Below are 22,049 nucleotides of genomic sequence, written 5' to 3' on the forward strand. Positions count from 1 at the left end.
AATTCTTTTTCTGAATAGAAAGTTTATAAGCTCAGCATTTATTTGATCAATTTTATGCGTCCTTGCTGAATAAAAGTAATCTTTCAAAATCTTACTGACACAACACTTTTGAATGTTAGTGTATATAAATTCAAATAATTTCTAAAACAAACAGCAATATCTATACTGACTTAATGAAACAATTTAATGCCAGTTCTCAAATGTGGTTATTATAAAGCATAAGAATATTTATTGCAATACATCAAATTAATACATATTAAAGAGTTTAAAACACCAACGTTATTGCCACACATGACATTTAGTAAACAGAGGCATAAAAAAAAAAACTGAAGGAAAAACATCAACACAGAGGCACGTCAAAATCGAAATGTGTCTCTTTTCATAATCATCTCGTTCATTTCACCCACAAACAATAAATGTAATTAATATTTCATTCTAATCACCTTTGCAATCTCAGGAAAATCGAGATGACAATTCTCATGACAGCTCATAACTACAGTCATCCTCATCCAATAAAACTTAGAATCTAATCAAAAACATTAAATCTATCACCAAGCTGATCTGAGGCTCCAAAAGTACAGCTATCTAAAGGAGAAAAAAAATAATAATAATTTTGACATTGTTTTGTTAACATTCTGTTAAGACTGATATCTGGTCTATTAGAATATGATCTGTCCTCAGAGTTTGGACTCAGCTATGCATAAAAAAACAAAAAAAATCAAGGCAATCAAAGTTTTTAACAAAATAAAACAAGCAGAAAAACACTTGTTTTTAGCACAGCAGTACAGTTCCAGTGAAATACACCAAACAGAAACCAGGCTGAAACTACGGCTGGTTTGACCTCCACTTAAGGTTTTCTGCACAGTACGAAATGTCTTGAGATACTCACAACACTTCAGACAACTCCAGATGTTCTCAAAGTAAGGGAAACATTCTTGAAATGAGTCCCATCCAAGACTGTTCAGCTTCAGGTTCAAGTCGAAGTTCTAAGGTCTAAACCATCAGTTGACACTTGGAGTCAAAGGACAACCCTGAGGTCTGCTGTTTCTGCTGTGAGTGGTCAGTCTTTATCAGGACCCTAACGGCTTTGACGCTCACATGAGTGAAGGTTGGCGGTCATTTAGCTGTAATGAGGCAGCCTGAAGCTCTGACCAGATTCCTTGTCCAGGAAAAAATTTACAGACAAACACTCCCCCCCAACTTCCCCTCTCAAACAGCAACACTCTCTCTCTCTCAATATTTCAAGTCACAACTGAAGACCAAACATTCAGTCCACTAAACAGCATATGCTCTCTCTCTCTCTCTCACACATACTCACACACACACAACCTCCCACTCACTCGCTCTAATGACATTAGAGGGAGAGGAAGCAGTGCTCAGACGAAGAGGAAACTATGTTTGGGGGAGATAAAGCGGCAAGCCACTGCTAAAATAATACCTAGCATTCTCTCCTATTATTGTTTGAATGGGGGAAAAATGTGAGGGCCGCTTCCTGTCTCCCTGGGAGAGCAGTCAATTTCGGCCAGTAGTGGTGAGAGAGTGAGGGGGGTGGACAGAGAGAGAGAGAGAAAGAGCAGAGGAGGATATACTGTATACGAAAAACGGGAAACAAATTGGTTGAACAAGACAAAATGATTGAAGCGGTGCATTGTCGTTGGGGCATGAGGCCAGGTACATGTATTCTTGCTCTTTACAATAGTGAAGAAAGCACAATGATACAAAGCACATCTGAGAGGCAACAATGTGCGTTCCAGCAACTGCCTGAGAAAGTGAATCAAATGAAGTTTAACTCATATCAGCTGTGCTTAATAAACAGCTTTTCCTGCTCTAATCAGAATAGCTGATGAAAGTCAGAATGGGGTCATTCTGATTAACAACTCCAACACTGACAACACAAGAAAACCCAACAATCATGTGTAGGACAAATTACAATTGTGCACAACCTCCTGCTAATGGGCTCTTCAGTTGAAACTATTAACCCGGTCATTCTTAAAGGCACAGTTTACCCACAAATAAAAATTCTGTAGTCATTTATTCACCATGTTGTTTAAAATGTTCTTCAGTTGGACATGGAAGTAGATATTTTGGAGAATGTTGGCAACTTAACTGTTTTGGTGTCCATAGACATCCTTTGTAATATTTCTATCGAGTATTTAGATTTTGTAAAAAACAAACAAAAAAACACTGTACTGTACAGATGAATGATCACTACACAGTGAATGGACGCCCTTCTGCTACACACTCAAAAGTATCTACTTTTTTATATCACAAAAAGATTACATTCTTTTAGGACATAGTATAAGTAGCCAAATTGGGATACAGCCCATCTTTTACACCACAAATTTGAGGTTACACAAGCGTGTGAAACATTAACTCTGGATTCAAAAAGCCATTAAACCATGGTTAACTCCTTATGTGATGCCATTATAAAATCATTATGGGTGTAGAGTTTATGTTATACCAGCATGTTAAATTTACGTTGAAATTCTTTGTAGTAACAGATCGTGAGTGATAGCAAAGAAGGGTGGATAAGGCACAAAATGATAATATCTTGAGGTGTGAGGTCAATGGTTATTGTGAGAAACATTGGTGACACACACACACACACACACACGTCATTAGTACTGCATGCTGTGCTTTGGTCAAAGATCCTTCCTCTCTTCTGTTTTTTTTTTCACACTAACACTCAAATAAAAGCAAATGCATTTTTCCCCAGTTTACTTAATCTAGTCTCAAATACTGAGAAATGCAGTTTTCTTAAAACTAAAAAAAAAAACATTGAAAGAACAACTGAATCATCCCAAAATACTCAAATTTTCATATTGTTTAAATTTTTTAAGCTTTCTGTACATTCACTTCCCAACATGTTCTGCAGCATGAATATATTATGCAGTTACTGTTATAAGATTATTGTTTTGCTGTTTGCTGATTTAATGACTTATTTTTATTAAATGTCTCTCAACTATTTCAACTATTTATTTTCTTGCAGTTAATATCAAATTAGTCTGTTAGCAGTCCTCTTTGTCTTACTGTAAGGGATGCATAACGTACCATGTCCATATCTAATTAGTCATGTTTCATAGATATGCATATCCCTAAATCAACTGGACCTTTCACCTTAAATTAGCTGTTAATTTGAAGCCTATAAAATGATATGCAAAAGGTCTAAAAAATAAAAAAAAATAAACACACCCCTCTCCACTTTCAATCCATGCAATCAGCATTGTTTGTTCTCTGGTTGCCCGCTTCCCGAAAACAGTGAGCGAGACGCAAAGGCTGCATTCCATGTAATCACCCAGGCTTTTACCAATACGGCCACAACGAAAAAGCCAGTCCAGGAAGGGAGCAGTCATGAGCTGGGCTCTCCAGTACAATAGCTTGTTTGTTGTTTTGGATTCTCTTTCACTCCGATCTTAAAGTACTTTTTAAGGGGAAAGAATGCATGTAAAAATGCATCTTGGCCTAAAAGCTTATCAGCCACATCAAACCCTTCCTAACTATTTTGAATAGAAAAACATAGCAGTGAGATGTGCCAGGTCATGAACGCAGTGTCCTATTAATCACAAGAGCATAAATTGAATGAATGAAAGTATGCAAGTCTGTCCACTCAGTATTAACAAAAATTTCAACAACAGATGTTAAAACAGATGTACAGCAGTTCATAAGGCTTCACAGTTTACACCAATGATAACACCACAGTTTGTTTACACTTGGCAACTGAACAGAAGTTAATCTGACTGATGGCCTTCATTTTATCCACATGTCCAGCATATCAGTGTTGGATCACAAAACAACTTTACCATGATGAGAACTATGGCATGGATCTCTGGGCTACTGGGCCTTTAAAAAAAAAAGAATTTAGTATGCAATCTGAGTCTGATCATAACGCAACCCCAAAGGACAAACCAACACATGGAGAACTGTCTGGATTGATTGACACATTTGACACATTCCAGGAAAAGGAACATGTCTTCTTTGCCCACTACCACTGAAATATAATATTCACACCATTCAGCAATTTTATACTCTAATTTCAGACAATATTCATTTTTACTGGTTATTCCATTGTGCATGCTCATTTTCCTGTTAAGGAAGTGTTAAGAAGTGTTAATGTTACTAACACTAATATTTTATTAGCTTGATTTATTTACATTTTTTTTTTAAAATAAATAAGCTTTCCATTGATGTATGGTTTAGGATCAGACAATATTTGGCAGAGATACAACTATTTGAAAATCTGGAATCTGAGAGTGCAAAAAAATCAAAATACTGAGAAAATCACCTTTAAAGTTGTTCAAATGAATTCTTAGCTATGCATATTACCAATCAAAAATGAAGTTTTAATATATGTACGGCAGGAAATTTACTAAATATCTTCATGGAACATGATCTTTACTTAATATCCTAATGATTTTTGGCACAGAAGAAAAATCTATCATTTTGACCCATACAATGTTTTTTTGACTATTGCTACAAATATACCCCAGCGACTTAAGACTGGGTTTGTGGTCCAGGGTCACAAATAGAATTCTAATATTGAACAAAGCATTAAAATAATTATCAATTATCAGTGCATCCCTAATATACACTGTACATTCAGTTCAATGAAAAACATATCATACACTAACACCATACAGTGAGGTTGGCATGCTGAAAGTTTTGGAATCTGAAAGGTCTTAGAGTTTTGTTCCTAATATGTGGAAAGTCAGGAGGGGGGGGGGGGTCTTGGGAATGTAAGGAATGTCTATTGTTTTGGCATCGAGTCTCCTTTGTTCTTTCTTGTTCCTTAACGCAGCGGGCAGGGTCTTACCGTGAGACTGCTTTCTCTAGAAGTTTCCTGAGTTGCCGTCTCTGTCCTTCATAACACTCCTCCACGGCCTCTCCAAACCACAAGATCATAAACTCATAGAGTGAAGTGCAACTGGGGTTTCTCCCAGAGAGACCAGGCAACCTTTGATAAATGATGACTGAAGTGGCTCTACACACTTTATTTCCTCATGAGAGCAGTGGTGCTTAATATAAGCTTTAATATAAGATTTGGCCAGTTGGCTTCTTACAGTACATTACAGCCATTGGTTCCTGTAATGTGAATTGCACATGGCTAAATGTGTCATTTATTAACTTCACCTTTTTCTATTTAAACTCCATATAAATGCTGACCAAAAATGCTGAGACGTGGAAAATGGTAATAATTTAAACATGTAATGCATGTGGTTTATGATTTCTCCCATCCCAACCATGTGAACAATGTGGTGCTTTCAAAATATTCTTGTTTGTTTGAGTAGCCCAACATGTACATGTCAATTTCTGGCTTAACCAAAATTCACTCCAGGATAGTTTAAAGGGAATTCTGAAAATTCTACCATCATTTATTCGCTTTCATGCTGTTCCGTACCGTTAAGACATTCTTCTGAACACTGGGGTCCAAACAACATTTGTCCCCACTGGTTTTCACTGTATGAACAAGAAAACACAGAAATCAAATTTATCAAAAATTTAGCAATTCTGCTTGATACCACAGCACAACTGCACACAGCACTTTAAGGATTAATACTGTCATGTATGGATGATCTAGTGCAATAGTTTTATCTGAAAAACTGTGTAGCACCAACGTGCCAATTTCTCAATAAATCCAGAAGGTTATGCCAAATCAAGACAGCAACACTTCCCTCCCTCACGTGGCTTTCCTGTAAAGACCTACCCTTCCTTTAAGTCCGAACATGTGTGTGTGTGTGAATTGGAATATCTTAAAACTATATGCTCACAGTCCAAATATGGGCTGTGTTTCAGACTTGGTCAGGGACAAAATACGCATTTCAAAACAGTTCTTCCGCCCTTGACAATGGTTATTTGCTGTAAATAAACATTTCTGTCCCATGGTTCCCAGCTCAGCTCCTAAAGCTGCTATTACAGTCAGCATGTGTAACAGGAAGTGGGAGCAAGAACTAGGAGGAACCTGACATCCAGTAATTTCAGAAGCACACTGTTTTCTGTGGCAAGAAGGGGCACCACACCTCCAGACAGAGCACATCGGGTTTTGATAATCTCAACAGATCAACTGCAACTTCTTTCGGAGTGTATATTATAAATGTTTTATTCTTGTGGTATTTAGTACTTGTATGAAACTCAAATGGTTTAGACAAAAACACTGAACTAAATTGTGCAATCACAAGTTGAACAAAGTGGATAACGTGCAGAAAATCTGCATTCCAGGCAGCTGCTGCTAAACAATAGAAAGTGTGTGTGCAGGAAAACAATACAGTGTGTCTCTGGACACGGCACACCAAAAACATCCTTTAACTGTACAGCACACCTTCCAACTCACAAGACAAGCCAGGATGACACAACAGCTCCGTAAAAAAAAAAAAAATTAATTAATTAATTAAATAATAATAATAATATTATTATTATTATTATACATACATACATACATACATACATACATACATATATATATATATATAAAAATGTCATTACTGAAAAATATATATTTTTTTGTCATTTAAAGTTTATTTTTTACACCAGTAGTTCTCAACCAGGAGGTCAGGACCCACAGCAAACCTCAAGGGGCACCCAATAAGTCTTAAAATTATTTAAATGTAGTTATAATAAAATACTCTTAATTAAATGCTAAAACACACACACTGATTTGCACAGTATTTCTGAATGCTGTGTATTTTTATGCTTATTAGAATCCTTGCTGTTAGATCTGATGTTCCACCCTGCAAAAATCCATTTCAGGTCAATTTCTAATCATCGACGGGGAGGTTGGCATTAAACAAACAAACGCACACATAGACAAACATCTCCATCTTGGTGCTAACTGAATAGTCATACATTCCTTGGCCTTTAAATGGAGGTGGAAATGAGCCCTGCGTGATGCATGTGACCTTTACTGACGTCCAAAGATGAACACACGCACACACACACACTATTACAAAAACCTCTCATACAAATAGTGATTTTTGAGCTATAAATCAGCCATAAAGAATGTATTTTTCACACACACAACATTACTTCAGAAAAATGATATGTCTCTTAACCTTTTTAGATGTTGCAAAAAAATGTAATAGGGTTTTTTGCTAAAGGTTAAAAGTGAGGAACGGTGACTACGAAAAGTCATTGAATAGTGCCAACTGTACTGGCCTTAAATGACACAGCTGTGCATATGTTAGTTTGATTAAGTATGAATAAACATGCTTTCTAAAGCCAACCCATTATCTTTATACAAAAACAGGCTGCATGCAAAAAGGCAAACTATACAGCGATAGTCTATCCACACAAAAAAGTCAAATCCGATGCCTTGAAGCCACAGTCCCACTGGTGTACTAACCCACAAACAAAAGAAAACAAAACACACTCTCAGAAAGAGAGTAGCATATGCTGCCTAGAAAACCACAGCAAGAGGGAAACCACAGGCAGGGTAATAACACCAAGACTTCAGCATTTCTGACTAGCTGCCAAATAAACGGATGTAAAAATGAAAAGGAATTTTTTCCATCTCTACACCCCTCTCCTCTCCCTCTCTCCTGAACCTCTGACTCCGTGGCTAACTTCTGCAGGGCTGGTGTTTGGACGGCTGTCCTAAACCTGGAGGTTTAAAAGTTCAGATTGGTCTTTGACTAGAAGCGTGTTTACAGTCTGAGACTGCAATTCCAACATCTCATACCTTAAGTGCACTCAAGTAGGTTATGTTTTGTGAGAAATCTGGTTGAGAATTCTTGTGTTTTGAGAATCTTTTGAGTGAGGGGTTGGACAAAAATAAACAGCATACTGAATTTGTTTATTTACTATAGATAAAATAAATAGAGAATGTCAAGAGGCTAGAGGATGTCGAGAGATTAAGAACGAGGGTAAAGAATGAGAAGAGTATAAAATTAAAAAAAGTCATAGAAAATTAAAGAATATTAAAGCTTCAGTGAGACTCGTGAGGTTGTAAAAGTAACTGTTGAACAGCTTCGGAATAAGGTTATACTGGCTACAGAATTCTAAATAAAATAAGATAAAACATGACATTTTGCCAGTTCCCAATGGAATAGACTATATTAAAAATGTGTTTACAACAGTTACAGATAATTTTAAGGACAAAATATGATAAAAGTTATTCTATATATTGTTGAAAGGCTACAGAATGAGAGCTTATATAAAATATTGAGTGTTTTTAAAATTATAAACTTTTGAGAACATGGAATAATGTTATACAGGCTACATAATTTAAGAAGCTACAGATGGTTATCAAATGTTGAGAGGTTTTAAAATTACAAACTTTGAGAGGATATACTGTATAACAAGATTAAACAACTAAAATTGTGAGGCTATAGAATTTTCAATTGAATTCAAGTTTATTTGTATAGCACTTTTTACGATACAAATCACTGCAAAGCATTAAGCAAATTTAGTTTCTACAATATTTAGTAGTAGCTTATAAGTGGTGACTGTCAGTTTATGTGCATGTGACAGGAATTTTCAGAAAAATTAATACAAGACATAGCCAACCAGACGATGAAAACTATTAACAGCAATTATTATATATGATGCAAATCACACATAGAATGAGCTTAGAGAATGCTGAGATGTTAGAAAATGAGGTTACAAAAGCTGTAGAGTATTGAAACTGCTGCTTAAAAGAATGAAGAGAGGAGATTGCGGGTTTATAGAGCAGGAAGAAGGGAGGACATTATAAATAAGTGAGAGAGGAGAAAGAAGATGAAAGAGGGAGGTGTGTGGGATGTACACTCAGCTGTCTGCTAGCTGCTAATGCAGTGAGGCCTCAACACACTGGAATGTGCTGGACTCAGCCGACTGCACGTCCAGTCCAGACTCAACAACAACACACAAAGCACCTCATTTACCCTGCACACATAAATCTAGCAATAAAAGGTAAACATTTATCACAAACTGCATCAATAAAATTCTTCAAATGTTTGTGCGTGTGTGCGTAATAGACGCCTCGTCTGCGCCTCTGCACACAGCCACAGTGAGGCACTATCACATGACACTTTTGACTGTCCACATGCCTGGAAAGGGAAAAACCTGAATGGACTAACACTGACCTGGATACAGCTTAAACACTTACTAGTTATACCGATATATGAAGATCTGATCCTGGATCAGGCCACTGATCACTGAGTGAGTCAAACAGGGTGTGTCAGTCAATTTTGTCTGTCTCGGGTGAAAATACTCTCATGTCTGCCAAACTCTGCTGACGTCAACTCGCATCAAGCCAGCTAAAATAAATACACACATAATCAGAGGCTACTGGTGGACTTCTCCCTCTGTATGTCCTGGCCATCTTCTAGGTGTGATGTTTTAGAAATCACAATGGTAGTTTTACTATAAAGGTGTGACCACATTAGTGAAATTTGGCTAAATCTATTGGAAAAAGGCCTATTGTCTACTGTCAACAGTGTAGTGATGTACAGAACGAAGCACAGCTCACACAGAAGTCAATTACAAACAAATGCAGCAAATTAGCAAGACAAACTGAACAAACTGTACAAAAAAAAAAAAAAAAAAACAGGATTTCTACTGAAATTACTGATTTAACTTGGGAAAATTTGCTGAGCAAAAACTTTAATTTGTATACATGTGTGTTTGTCAAAAATGGAAGTTTCACAGTAAAGCCTTTGTTTTTTATGCATACGTTAGCATTAGCATGTCTTTGAAACAACAGCTTAGGCCAGTGTTGCCATATTGTGGCAAACTAATTAGTGCAAAAACATATGAACATACAACATATGCATTTAATGGTAAAAGCGACCATACCTGAAGTTAGCATATATACATTCGTTTGTGTCTGCGTCAATATGGCAGTTTCCCTAGAAAGGTGCATACATATTAGCAAACTTTTGAGGGGCAAAAAATAGGCTCGCTGTTCTTTGTCAATAAAGTAGGAGTTTATGAAGCACACAAAGAAGTAACTTTCAAACTGAGCAGTTTTCTGTTAGTTAAAGTGTTGATTTTGCATAACAAATTGAACCTGATATGAAGTCTGCAAAGTGACATTTTTGCCCTTGTGCAAAATTCCTGATTGCGTGGATTAAATTGACTGTATTTTGTCTATGAAAATTTGCCAGACAACGGTAAATGTTACTGCTTTTTAAGCCAGCATATGTGTATGTCTTTGTACCTTCGGACGATGATTTTGAGAACCCTGTAAGAACCTTTGATGAGGATGAGAGCTTCTTGACGGGAGCCGTAGAGAGCCGAGCCGTTAATGTTCACCAGTTCATCCCCCACTCTCAACTTCTTACACTGCGCTGCCTTTCCTCCCTCTTCTATCTTTAGGAGAGACAGAGAGAAACAGTTTAAGGTTAAATATTATATTTATGTATGTGTCATATACATTCACACACACCACAGAGGGAGGTCTTCTGAGGAAAAAAAGCCATAACAGATTCTTTTACTCCTGTCAAAGAGGACTAAAGAGGTTAAATTCTTAAATCAGAGAAGCACACACACTTGACAGAACTTACTTACAGATAAGCACGTTTACCCACACGGCCTTGTCCATTTAACATGTAACCACTTCCTCTTTTAAAAAATGCAGGACAGAGGGGTCAGGAGTCAAACATACATTCAATGTATACAGCCATTTATCATACACGCATACGGACACACAATACCAAGTTATTCCATCAGGGACCCTCCTACATTAAATAGGACAAAGGGTCAAAGATCAGCTCCAGAGCCACGTTATTCCCATACACAAAATATTAGCCTAGTCAAAACATACACAATCACACTTTCATTCAGTCACGCACATATAAATCTGAGCTTCCTACATAAACGCACACCTTTCATGTTTGGCAGACACATGCATTACTGACTATCATATTCATTTTTAGGTCTTACATTGAGACCATTTCTCTATAAACAAATCCTACCATAAAAGCACAGCTAATGCCACAAAGCTTTCAAATTTAAGTCTTTTCATAAATGCCTCTAATTACAAAATGGTTCATTATGAAATCTTTAATTTAAAATAGTTTAAACAGAAATGATGTTTGGAATGCCAAAATAATGGGTTTGATTCCCAGAGACATGGATAAAAGTGTATGCCAAATGCATATTTTTAAAACTAAATAAGAAATCATAAAAAGTTCAGCATGCAATGACGTAACATCAGACAATTTTTTCCATTTATTTTGCAGCAGAACCAGTAAACATACTCCAAAGTAAGAAAAAAAAAATTATAATAAAAAAAATGTATAATGTTTGGATACACATGCAATCATTTTGCAGCAAGTGAGCCCCTGTTTTTCAACATTGAAACCAAATCTTACTGAAACATGTTCACACTTTACCATTTTGTTAGACTCATCCAATGCCAACTGCCGCTCTGCACTGTAGAGTAAACAGATGCACATGTGTTGTGTGTGAATGTGCGTATGCAGTGAGCATTGCAGGACTATTTGATTGTGGTTTTTTTGAGGAGATCAAAGACAGAACGTGTCCAGAGGGGGATAAAGGTAATATTCATGCAGCCAAAATAAAATGCTTGGTGGGGTTTATACTTCACAAAATATTCATATTTTGTCTCATAAGCAGGTCCAGACACAATGTTTTTGCATTTTCTGTGCTGATCTTGGGGAAAATCCACAGAAATCTGAGAAATTAATTTAGACAGGATAAAAAAAAACAGACCTGAGAATACCCAGTAGCTGAATCAAATAAGCCAACATATTTAATAACCAGAACACGAAGGAAGAGCTTTGTGAAAAATTGACTTTCTGATTCTGTGGAAACCTGAAGAGCTCATAAGCTGTTTCGCTAGTCAACTTAGGTGACCTGAAAAAGCAAACACTTCGAAGAGACCAGAGATGTTTTTGAGACATGGAAACAGAGAAGAAGATCCAAACAGATAAATAAAAAACTAAAAAAGTTATTTCTGCATGACTGAGGCAATTTTTACACAACAATTATGTATTCAAAAACAAAAATGTTTTTCCTTTGCATTTAAAAAAAAAAGTTTCACATATATACAACAACATTTTCAATATTATTAGTGTTTATACATATCCAAAAACGCTGTATTACGTATGCCAGGCCAGTAGTACCTGTAGGAAAGTGATGATTATATCTTGTGCAAAATGCATAACAAGTTTCCAGTTTATGGCTGAAAACGTTATTGTGTAAACTCACCCTGAAAGAATCTTTGAGGACTCAGAACAAGGGTTCCAGAAAGGACCTCATAAATGTCTTTTGGATAGCTTGCGATTCAACATTAGCATATTCTAATCACCTCCAGGGAAGAAATGAAATGTTCATTGCAATAACATCACTCAGATATGCTGACTGAATGACTGTCTTGTTCCCGCAGGCCTGCAGTCTTTCTCCTGTATTCTGCTGGTTCAAGATGCAAAATAGCTGGTTGCATGTAATGGAAAGATTATTCAGATGTATGGTCACAATTACAGCCTCGCTGAGGACATTGCACTTTCTTGCTCTGTCCCTCCTTCCCATCTGCTCCAAACAGACCGTTTCCACAGGATACTATAATCAACATCCTCAAAGCCCTTCAGACTGGACCACACGTCTCAATTCTGAGAAGATGCACGTGTTTGTTTGTACATGCAACACAGAAGTTTGTACATGCAACACTTATTTGAGTAACTGTTTACACTTGGTTTTCAACTGGATGAATATGTGTTCGATCTCAGAGACCTGAACTTGTCCAGTAAATCCAATAAACTTCTGTGCCATTCTAAATGAAACTGGTGCACAGTATGTTCTCCAGGTGCATTGGTGCAGGAGAGAAGTGATGTAGCCTGAGTGACCATCCGTTAGTTCATAAAACTCAAAACAAACAGTCTTTTTCCACCCTAAAATCCAATCTGCTGCACATACTCCACTGGAAAAGCCCGGTAACCCTCATAGCAGGTATATTTTATGGCAGGATATGTAACACTGTTGCAAAAAGAGAACTAATTTGCATAGTTGGCAGGCATACCCAAGTGCCCCCTTGCAATAAAACAAACTCACACGCACACCGTCTTACCTCATAAGCTGCCGAAGCACTCCGAATTTCCACAACTCCCTGCGAGGAAGACCGGGCAACCAAAATAAATAAAAGGATAAAAAAGCGTTCACCTGCTGTCCTCCACTAAATCTGTTTAACTGATACCTGGGGCCATGATGTAATGGCACTTCATCCATGAACGTTCGTTCACTTTTAGATCTCGTTGGTTTATTTAGACAAACTTGTCGAACCTGTTGGTGTCAGCTGGTCGGCACGGACTTCACTGAACTTCTATCACTCGCTTTCTTTCTCCCTCTTTCCTGTATGCCCACCCAGCAGTCTCCTTCTCCTACTCTTTCTTTCCTTTCCCTTGAGCTCATGTTCTCCTTCTAGGCTTGATAAAAATAACTGCAACCACACCTATCTTCCATCAGACTCGAGCGTGTGTGTTTGTGTGTGTGTGCATGTGCAAGAGTGCTTGTTTGGCTTGGGCATGGGCACCGACTTGCTCCCTGGTGATCATGAAATAAAGTTCACAAAGGGACCTTTATGGAAGGTTGAACAGTCCTACGTGACAAATCCCTTTCGGTCTCCCCATTCCTTTAATCTCCCTCAGGAGCGACCACTCCTTACATGCCATGCGAAGAATAAGAATTTCCGTACCCATTCTTCAAACGTGACCTGGTGGAAAATACAGCTGAGGAGGTGAATGTTAGGGGAACTTTCTGCCGGAGTATTTTGTGTTTATAAAAGCACCCGAGATGAGTAGTAAGGGCAGAGACTATGGCAAATAGTTTATTTAACTTTCCAGTCACTCCTTTTTTAGATAAAATACGTTCTGAATTTGAGCTAGAGGAGGCGAGAAACGCCTTAAATTACAAGAGAAGGACTTGAAAATTATAAGTCCCATTATGGGAATAGTTTAAATACAATAATGTCTTTGAGAGGCTATTCCTAGTTATGCTGCCAGTGTACTGAAAAATGCATTTGCACTCCCTGGCTCGGAGACCAGAGGAGGGAGGGGTGTCTGTTTATGTCTGGCATTGATGAAGCAAGCTAGTCTTCACCTCTCCCTGTACAATATGATTGCTAAATTCAGCACAAAGGACATGTGGGCTGACCCAGAATTCCACACTGCATACTATCCAGTATTAAATAGGTAAACACCCCAGAAAAACCTCTCTAGTTCTGAGTTCATAGTTTAGGGCCCTATGATTTCCGAAACTCAGAATCCAGTCATAATAACGGAGTTTGCTGAATAACGCAGAATGTCACAGAATTTGAAGAAATTTTGGATTGAAACGTCAAAAGTAGGTCAGTATACTTAAACACGACATGGACTTGTGTCTATGAATTTTAAACTGCAATAATACAATTCATATATGAATCCTGTATGTTCTGCGTGACTCCTGATGCTCGCTGTGTTTTCAGCTTCTGACGGCTCAAAATGAACACAAACATAATCTCTAGAACTGCTCGGTCATTTTACCGCTTGAGTAAAACTATCATTATATCACATTCAAACAGTAACCTAAAGATCTTCAAAGCAGCACGTCTAAAAAGTTTGGTTTAACTTGAAGAAACAGTAACAGAAATAATACTTAATAGGGCGTTTTAGACCGTGGGAACCTTTTCATAATACTAGAACTAACTGTGGAAGTACCCACTTTTGGGAATTTTCATGCCACCGGAACTGGGTGCGATTTTAGTACTGGACTGCATTTTGAGAGAACCAAATTAGCTCCTACTCCGCCGCAGGGTCTAACCAGCACAACTGGTACAACCCCAGATGTAGGTAGACACTGATTGGCCAAACACGTTCGAAAACAAGCTCACTTGCCAAGATTTAAAACACTATGTAAACATTCTGTAAACATTGTGTCAACTTATTTTACAAATATGATGAACAGCGATAGATAGACGGACGCTGAACTGCAGGCACTTGTAGCAAATGAAGCACTGCCAGTTGTTGGAGATTCGTATTTCTCCTTTACTTTCTTTTAAAATGAGACATTCCACATCCATTATTGTGAAACCCGTGAGACACAACAAAAAAACAGCTATGATCACAGCATCCTCGATTCTCCTGTTGTTAACGTTACTCTTCTTTGTTAACGTTGTTGAACGGCGTATACAAATGACATTTCTGTCATCCGGTTTACGTCACTTCCCAGTAAACAGAGTACTGTTGGTCAGGGGCTCGGGAAGATGTTTAGTGTGTTTACAGGGCTCGCGCGAAAGAGCCTGTTTACACTGAGAAATATTTATTTTTAAATATTTTAAAATAGCAGGATATTCTACTAATTACTTGTTGCAAATAGTGGCAATCATATGCAACTCAGCATTGAATGTTAAATTATTTTTATAAAATTAATAAAAATCTAATTATTAAAAAGAGGCCACCTAATTGGAACAAAAGGCCTAGACCTACACAAACCCTACCCAATCCTTTATTTTTTAACTTTGATTATTTCCTTAAGTTTAATAAAAAAAAATAAAAAAAATGCTTTTATGCAATTAGAAAAGTGAGAAAAAAAGTTTGCCGAAAGGCAGATTCAAACTAATGTTGATTGCGTCAAAAAGAGTATGACTCGTACTTTATCATCTATGCAACTGAATCTGATGATTGACGATCGTCTTTCGTAATCTTGACTGGCCAAATCACACGTTGGTGGGTGAAGCTGATGTCTGCTAACAAGGCGACCTATGTGCACTTAATGTAATTTTTTTTTCAACAGTTAAAGCATTGCCCCCCTCCCCCCCCATAAAAAAAAGAAAAAAGCAGGGGCTGCCCACTTCCCGCGCCTGTGCTGTTGGTGCGAATGCAACCCTTTAAATGGTACTGGGAAATAGTTTGTGCAAAATCGTCCCAGTACTTTAGTACTGTACATTTAGTTCTGGAACTAAAGGGGTGCTAGTACTAGTACATGTAATGTAAGTACTACTACTAATAAAACAATTATTATTAAAACATTATAAAGAAATAATTTACCAGAAAAATTATTTACATTAAGAGTTTTTCTAAAAATAAATACATTTTTAAATAAAATCAATTAAAGATGCTTTTGATTAATAATATTTAATTAAACGATTAAAATGGAATCCAGAAAGTAGAAAACAATTTCATAAGGCCTTAAAAATGTCATTTTTGTTAAACCTTTAATAGATTGCTGTTTAATATCATAAGTTTAATGATTTCAATTAATTAGACATGCTTTTTGATGGATACATTTAAAAATGTATGTTTTAATTAAATGCATTTACTTTTAATTGCGTATAGAAAAAATAAAACTGCTAATCAGTTGCTAAGGTGTTTGGAGTGGTTTTAATGCATTGTTTCTGGTAGTTGCTTACTTGCATGCCCATGTCAAAACTTAACCCACAAAGCTCTAAATAATGGGTGTATCTATCTTACACCAGGCACGTCCAACAGCAAGTAAAAGGAATTTCAGCATTCAAATTGCAATGTATTGAAAGTAATGACAGATCATTTCTTCTTTTTATGAAAAAAAAAGAGAATTGGATTTAGGGTGGGGACTTGATTCCATCTACTGATTTTTGATTGGATGAAGGCAAATTGTTGTAAGAAATAGGCAATGCAAAATGACTGGAGAAATCTGACATACATCCCCAAAACATCCATTGATGAATCATTCACAATAAGAAAATTAATATGCATTTATAAAATAGAAAGGTTGAATTTCTACTTTGTTGACTTTCATTTTTTCCTTTAGCAAAAGTATTGCATTTATTTCCAAAATAATAAAGATATATTTTCTCACTATCATACAGACGTTCACTGCTGGTCATATCAATGTTTAATATAGCATATTACCTTGCATAATACATGCAAACATCATGCGACAGACATCAATTCTGATTACATTCGTAAACAAAGCAAAAGGTTTACCTGATTCAATATTTCAGGGATCACATCAGTTCTTGTATTCATCACGCATGAGTGTGAAAACCGATCTGCAGTGAGTAGAGGGTCTATATGGACCATGGGCCTCTGCATTAGTGAAGAATGGGCTCCCTGTCTCTCAGTCCCAGCATCAGCCCTGGAGGCATGAGGTCACCCCCTCTATCGCTCTATAAATAACAGGGCGTCGCTCTTTGCCAGTCTGGCTCATGGCCTGCCATTGTGCCACAGCTGGCCAGAAGAACGGTCAGTCTAAGCTGCCTAGAGACCAGAAGGCTCTTACCAAGCATTGCCAATCCCAAAACAAGCAAAGCAACATAGTAGGGCTGTGCAAAAAAAATGCGATTTTCATGCACATCTGATGAGTAAAGACGCTCCTTTAATTAGAAGTATTATCTCCAGCACGTGTGTTCAGATCAGGGTTGCCGGGACGAAACAGCAATACCAATAACGTGATATTTAGCCCCTAAAATGCAAATTTTACCAAGGCAACCATGCCATAAAACTAAAATTTTAACCCCGGAAAGCAATTTTTTTTATCAGATTTGTTGTGAAAATCTGGCAACCATGATCTGAACGCACGTGCTGGAGATATACTTCTAATAACAGGAGCGTCTTTACTGATGAGATGTGCATGAAAATCGCATTCGATTTTTTGCACAGCCCTACAACATAGGTAATATAGGGAACAAGGTTGCCCGTTTTATAGGAAACACTTGTACACTAGCTAAAAAGAGAGAGAGAGAGAGATAATAGAGGGCAGAACGGACATATCAAGCAGTATTTTATGAAATTACGTTCCGTAAAATTGGAATAAGTATTTCATGTTGACTGACACTTATCTGGGAGGGTTCAGCCTTTGAATAAACTCATTTGTATAGGAATCTGTCATAACATTTTACACAAGACCTACAATATATGTTTGGACATCACCATTTTTCAGCAGTAATTCTTCAACTTTTTCCAGTGGGACCTTTAAGAGGTGGAGGGTTGTCCAAGAACACTACTCTAGAACAAGTGCTGCTTTATCAATGCCTTAATGGTTTCCCCAGTCAGAAAACAGCCAGAGGTACGCAACCCAGAAACAGCCCCAGAGTACAAGACTGACCTGTTTTTATATGACAGATACTTTTTACTATATATCCTGTAACACAACAGCTTATTTGAAACAATGAAAAGACTCTGAACCCCTCGGGAAAGTATGCGTCGACTTGAAATGTGGTCATGGAAAAATGGAAAAAAGGTGTAAGATAATGGGGAATGTGTGAGACGAAGACATCTTAGGCAGGTCTAGGAAGTGTGGGGAACATGGGTTTTGGCTCTCTTTTGCTCTACACTTATCCGGACGGAAATAACAACAGACATCACAGCAACTGGAGCGAGGAAAAAGAGTGGAAAATAAGTCACATGTATGTGTGGAAATGCATACGCACCAAAAAAAAAAAAATCCACTGAGGAGGACAGAGAAGGGTCTATATTCCTACTAAAGTTTTACTTAAGTACACTTTAAAAGTCAGCCAAAGGGAAATTTAGACCCTAGCTGGAATAAACACATATCCTGAGCTATTGTAGCATTAAGGGAAACTCAAGACCTCAGGAAAACTAAAAACATGCCTTGTATTTATCATTAGTTGTATTTTCTTGCATGAAACATAATAATGTTCCCAACTGGCTCACTGCATAGCAATTTGCTCCCCTGCAAGTGTTAATACATATTCAAAGTTGCAAATTAATACCAAATGCCAAAATCTAGGGGGGAATGCAATTCAAAACATTAATTAAAAAACCCCACAAACATACCCTGACGCACATACACTATACACACACAAACACACAGCTATCCCAGGCTTTGCTTTCATTCCACAACAATCAAAAGCAGAGTCAGAGGGTCACTCTGGAAACCCCATAGTGCCCAGAATCCGCCAGTGGCCTCCACAAGACGAGGCCTAACAGCTGCCATTCCCACCCAAATCCTCTTCAGGAAACTTCCCCTCTCATTCCTGGAATCTTAAAGGATTTTGCCTTGTTGGTGCATTTCCTCATGTTATCAGAAGACTTTCCACTTACAATTGTGGTCTGATGTGCTTTACAAAGTCAGAATATTAAGAAAGAATAAATAAAAATCTGTGTTTTACAGTACAATGTGCAAGTACAAAAATTTATATATATATATTTTTTTTTTACTATTTTCTACTTTACGTCATGTCTTGAATATAACAATTTCCCCATAAAATTATAGTACAGGTAGTTTTTACTTATAAAAACATTTTATAAATATATTTTTCACAGTAAAATTGTGCATGTGTACATGTAAATGTGTGTACAGTAAAAACACGTCATTGGTTGACTACAAATGTTAACTAGCCTAAATAATTTTTGGGTTACAATTATTAAAAAAGTTTTACAGGGCATAATGTGGTAAAAACTAGTGAAAGACCAGTAACAGCTAGGCCAATCAAACTTTATTTTTTCAGATAACTTTTAGGAATTTTGAATTAATATTTTGTAAAGTAACTGAAACAAATTTCATATATGTCTCATTTGATATCATTAACTTAAAAGCAGTATTTTATGACATTTTAGGACAATTTGATAATTTTCTAGGCAATTTTGCTGAGGATCAGTTTTGACTTGCACATGATCTTCTCATTCATGGAGGCATTTGAGCTACACAACAGGGACCTATGAGCAGTTGTATTCAAAGCTCTGTCTGAAATCTGGTGTTAGGGGAATGCATTCTAGCACCCATGCTTGTGTTGCGGTCTTCTGCTGCTCATAAAAGAGAAAAGAATGAGGTTGTGAGCCCTGCATAACCCCCTCCTCTGCAGCATGGCCTTTGTCTACTGTTGGACAAGGATTTGAGCCTCCACTCAACAACACAACCAAACTGACTGACAGATGTATTATCCCCACTGAAGTCGCCTTTATCTGTCCCGACACACACACAAACCTGGTTAATCTGGAGCTAAGAAAACACCTCAGCGTTACGGCAAAGCAGCAACAAAGCTCCCCCGCTAAGAACACAGTGCTTATCTGAATGTTTTCCTTCAGTATCTGAGGTCACCGGTGCGGGCTGGGAGACCTCTGTACACCGCAAGGAGATGGGAGTGACGGATAGGAGCCACCGGAAGGGTGATTCTGCTCCAAGTAAGAGTTAAGAACTTGGGAATGCAGGCGAACCTGGAAAAATGATATACTTGGATGCATTCAAGGTCAGAGTGGGTGAGAAGATCACTGCTGGCTTTTAGCTCCTTCATTTATGAGGAGAGACAGAAGAGTGGGGGTGGAGAGAGAGAGAGAGAGAGAGAGAGAGAGAGAGAGAGAGAAGGTGGGTGAGACAGCATGAGTGAGAGGGTGACAAAGGCTTCATTCAATGCTCAGGCTGGGGGAAAATGAGAGAGCACTACCTCAGTGTGTTGAGCTATGACTGAGTCTAAAGTTCCATTGTGCTCCCAGACTTTTAAAGGTGTGACACACAGCCATGGGTCACCACTGCAACTGAATCAACAGCCAATGACCTATATTCACAGGAGAACATGACCACAAGAACAAGATACGATAGAAATGTAGAGACCAACAAATAATAATTAAGAGGACGTGCACATAAATTCAAGTTGAAAGAAATGCACCAAAAATCATCTAGTCCGTCACGACAGTGTGCGATTTACGACGTGTGTTTTGTTTCAAGGAGACTCATGAGGAAGAAATGCCTTTCTGTGGAGAAACCATTTATAACATTCCTCAATTTGTTTGCCTTCTACAGACTTCACTGGTAAATGCTGTTTGCACGGACTTTCTTCTCAAATTGTTAAACCAGCAAAAAATATGTGGGGGGACATAGCTTGATCATTGAAATAAGACCAAAACAACACCTAATCCGAACACATAAGTACATGTTAAACATTCACAGCACAGCACTGTAAAGATCACCTCATTATCCTGACGGCACTATTACAATTACAGTGGTCATGCATTAAAAACTAACAAATTAAAAATGCCCCAGCTGAACAAATTACAACTTGCTTTTACTGTAAGTGTAATTTGAGGCAAATGGAATATGCATGCATATAATATATATATATATATATATATATATATATATATATATATATATATATATATATATATATATATATATATATATATATATATATATATATATATATATATAAATTTGAAAATTTGAATACTGAACAATTTACATGAAAAGGATATAGGATTTTACTGTGCTTTTTGATAATTTTGGAGCGAACCATGTCAGTTGTTATTGTGAACTAAAACTATTAAAAATCATTTTCAGTAACTGAGATAAATGTCATAGTTTCAAAATATCATATAAAACACATCAAATTATAAAAATTATCACTGAGATTTGAGAAGTGTTTCCAAAACCTACAAATAAAATTACGCAAACAAGAATAAAGCAGAAACTAAATATATTCACTTTGCCAGGGAACACAGAAAGAAAAAAATCAGGACAACATTTATCACCACTGTTGGACTTTTCCACAAACATCCCAAAGTGATCAATCATGCTTTAGAGGTGCACTGGGAAAACCTCCACCTTTTGATGCACGTCCAGAAACAGCAGTGTGTGCGCTCTCATAACAAGGGCTCTTTCCTCAAGAGGTGAGAAACCATTTTTGAAGTGCCGCTAAATATTGTCTGTTTTACAAAAGTTCAGCATTAGGCAAATTAAAGGAACATCAAACCACTTCCCAGTGCACATGGCAATAAATTACTTTGGTGAGCTTGATTGTTATTGGAGCAACAGACATGTGCACTAATCATGAGGTACAATCTCGAATCCGAATTCTCCCAAGTCTGGAAGTTTGACATGCTCTACATCACCCCATCGCTCTCCATTATGGCTGCAATTGCAAATATTGAGCATATAGCAGGTCTCGATTCCGAAAAAGACAATGGTGGATGTCAGCGAGTCAGCAACCTTTGGACCAAAGTTAACTTGGATTGATCCATCACTGTCATAGCAGACATGGGGAGAGGAGGGGCCTCATGATGGCTCAATTTAAGACCTGTCATCCCTCAGCTTCCTGTCATGTATGAATAAGGCTATAGTGAGTCTTTTAATGGCGTAATGTGTGTGAAGTGCCCTCGTCCCCTCAGCTAACCTCCTCCACACACACTGATCCCCCTACCCCAGAC

At 37.4% G+C, this 22,049-nt stretch overlaps 1 protein-coding gene across 5 annotated transcripts in view; it reads right to left on the reverse strand.

The window, feature by feature from the left end:
* Positions 1–22,049, reverse strand: part of shroom4 (shroom family member 4) — a 39,307-nt gene that overhangs the window by 11,723 nt on the left and 5,535 nt on the right. For 2 of the 5 annotated variants that reach the window (XM_026267126.1, XM_026267128.1), the window contains one exon: positions 10,130–10,281. In XM_026267126.1, the coding sequence (XP_026122911.1) occupies positions 10,130–10,281 (152 nt within the window). Of the gene's footprint in view, positions 1–889; positions 2,037–10,129; positions 10,282–13,000; positions 13,112–16,871; positions 16,995–22,049 lie in introns of those variants that run through there. The other 3 variants (XM_026267127.1, XM_026267129.1, XM_026267131.1) reach the window with 3 other exon arrangements.

Source organism: Carassius auratus, chromosome 7 (assembly GCF_003368295.1).
Source record: "Carassius auratus strain Wakin chromosome 7, ASM336829v1, whole genome shotgun sequence".
Taxonomy (NCBI): domain Eukaryota; kingdom Metazoa; phylum Chordata; class Actinopteri; order Cypriniformes; family Cyprinidae; genus Carassius; species Carassius auratus.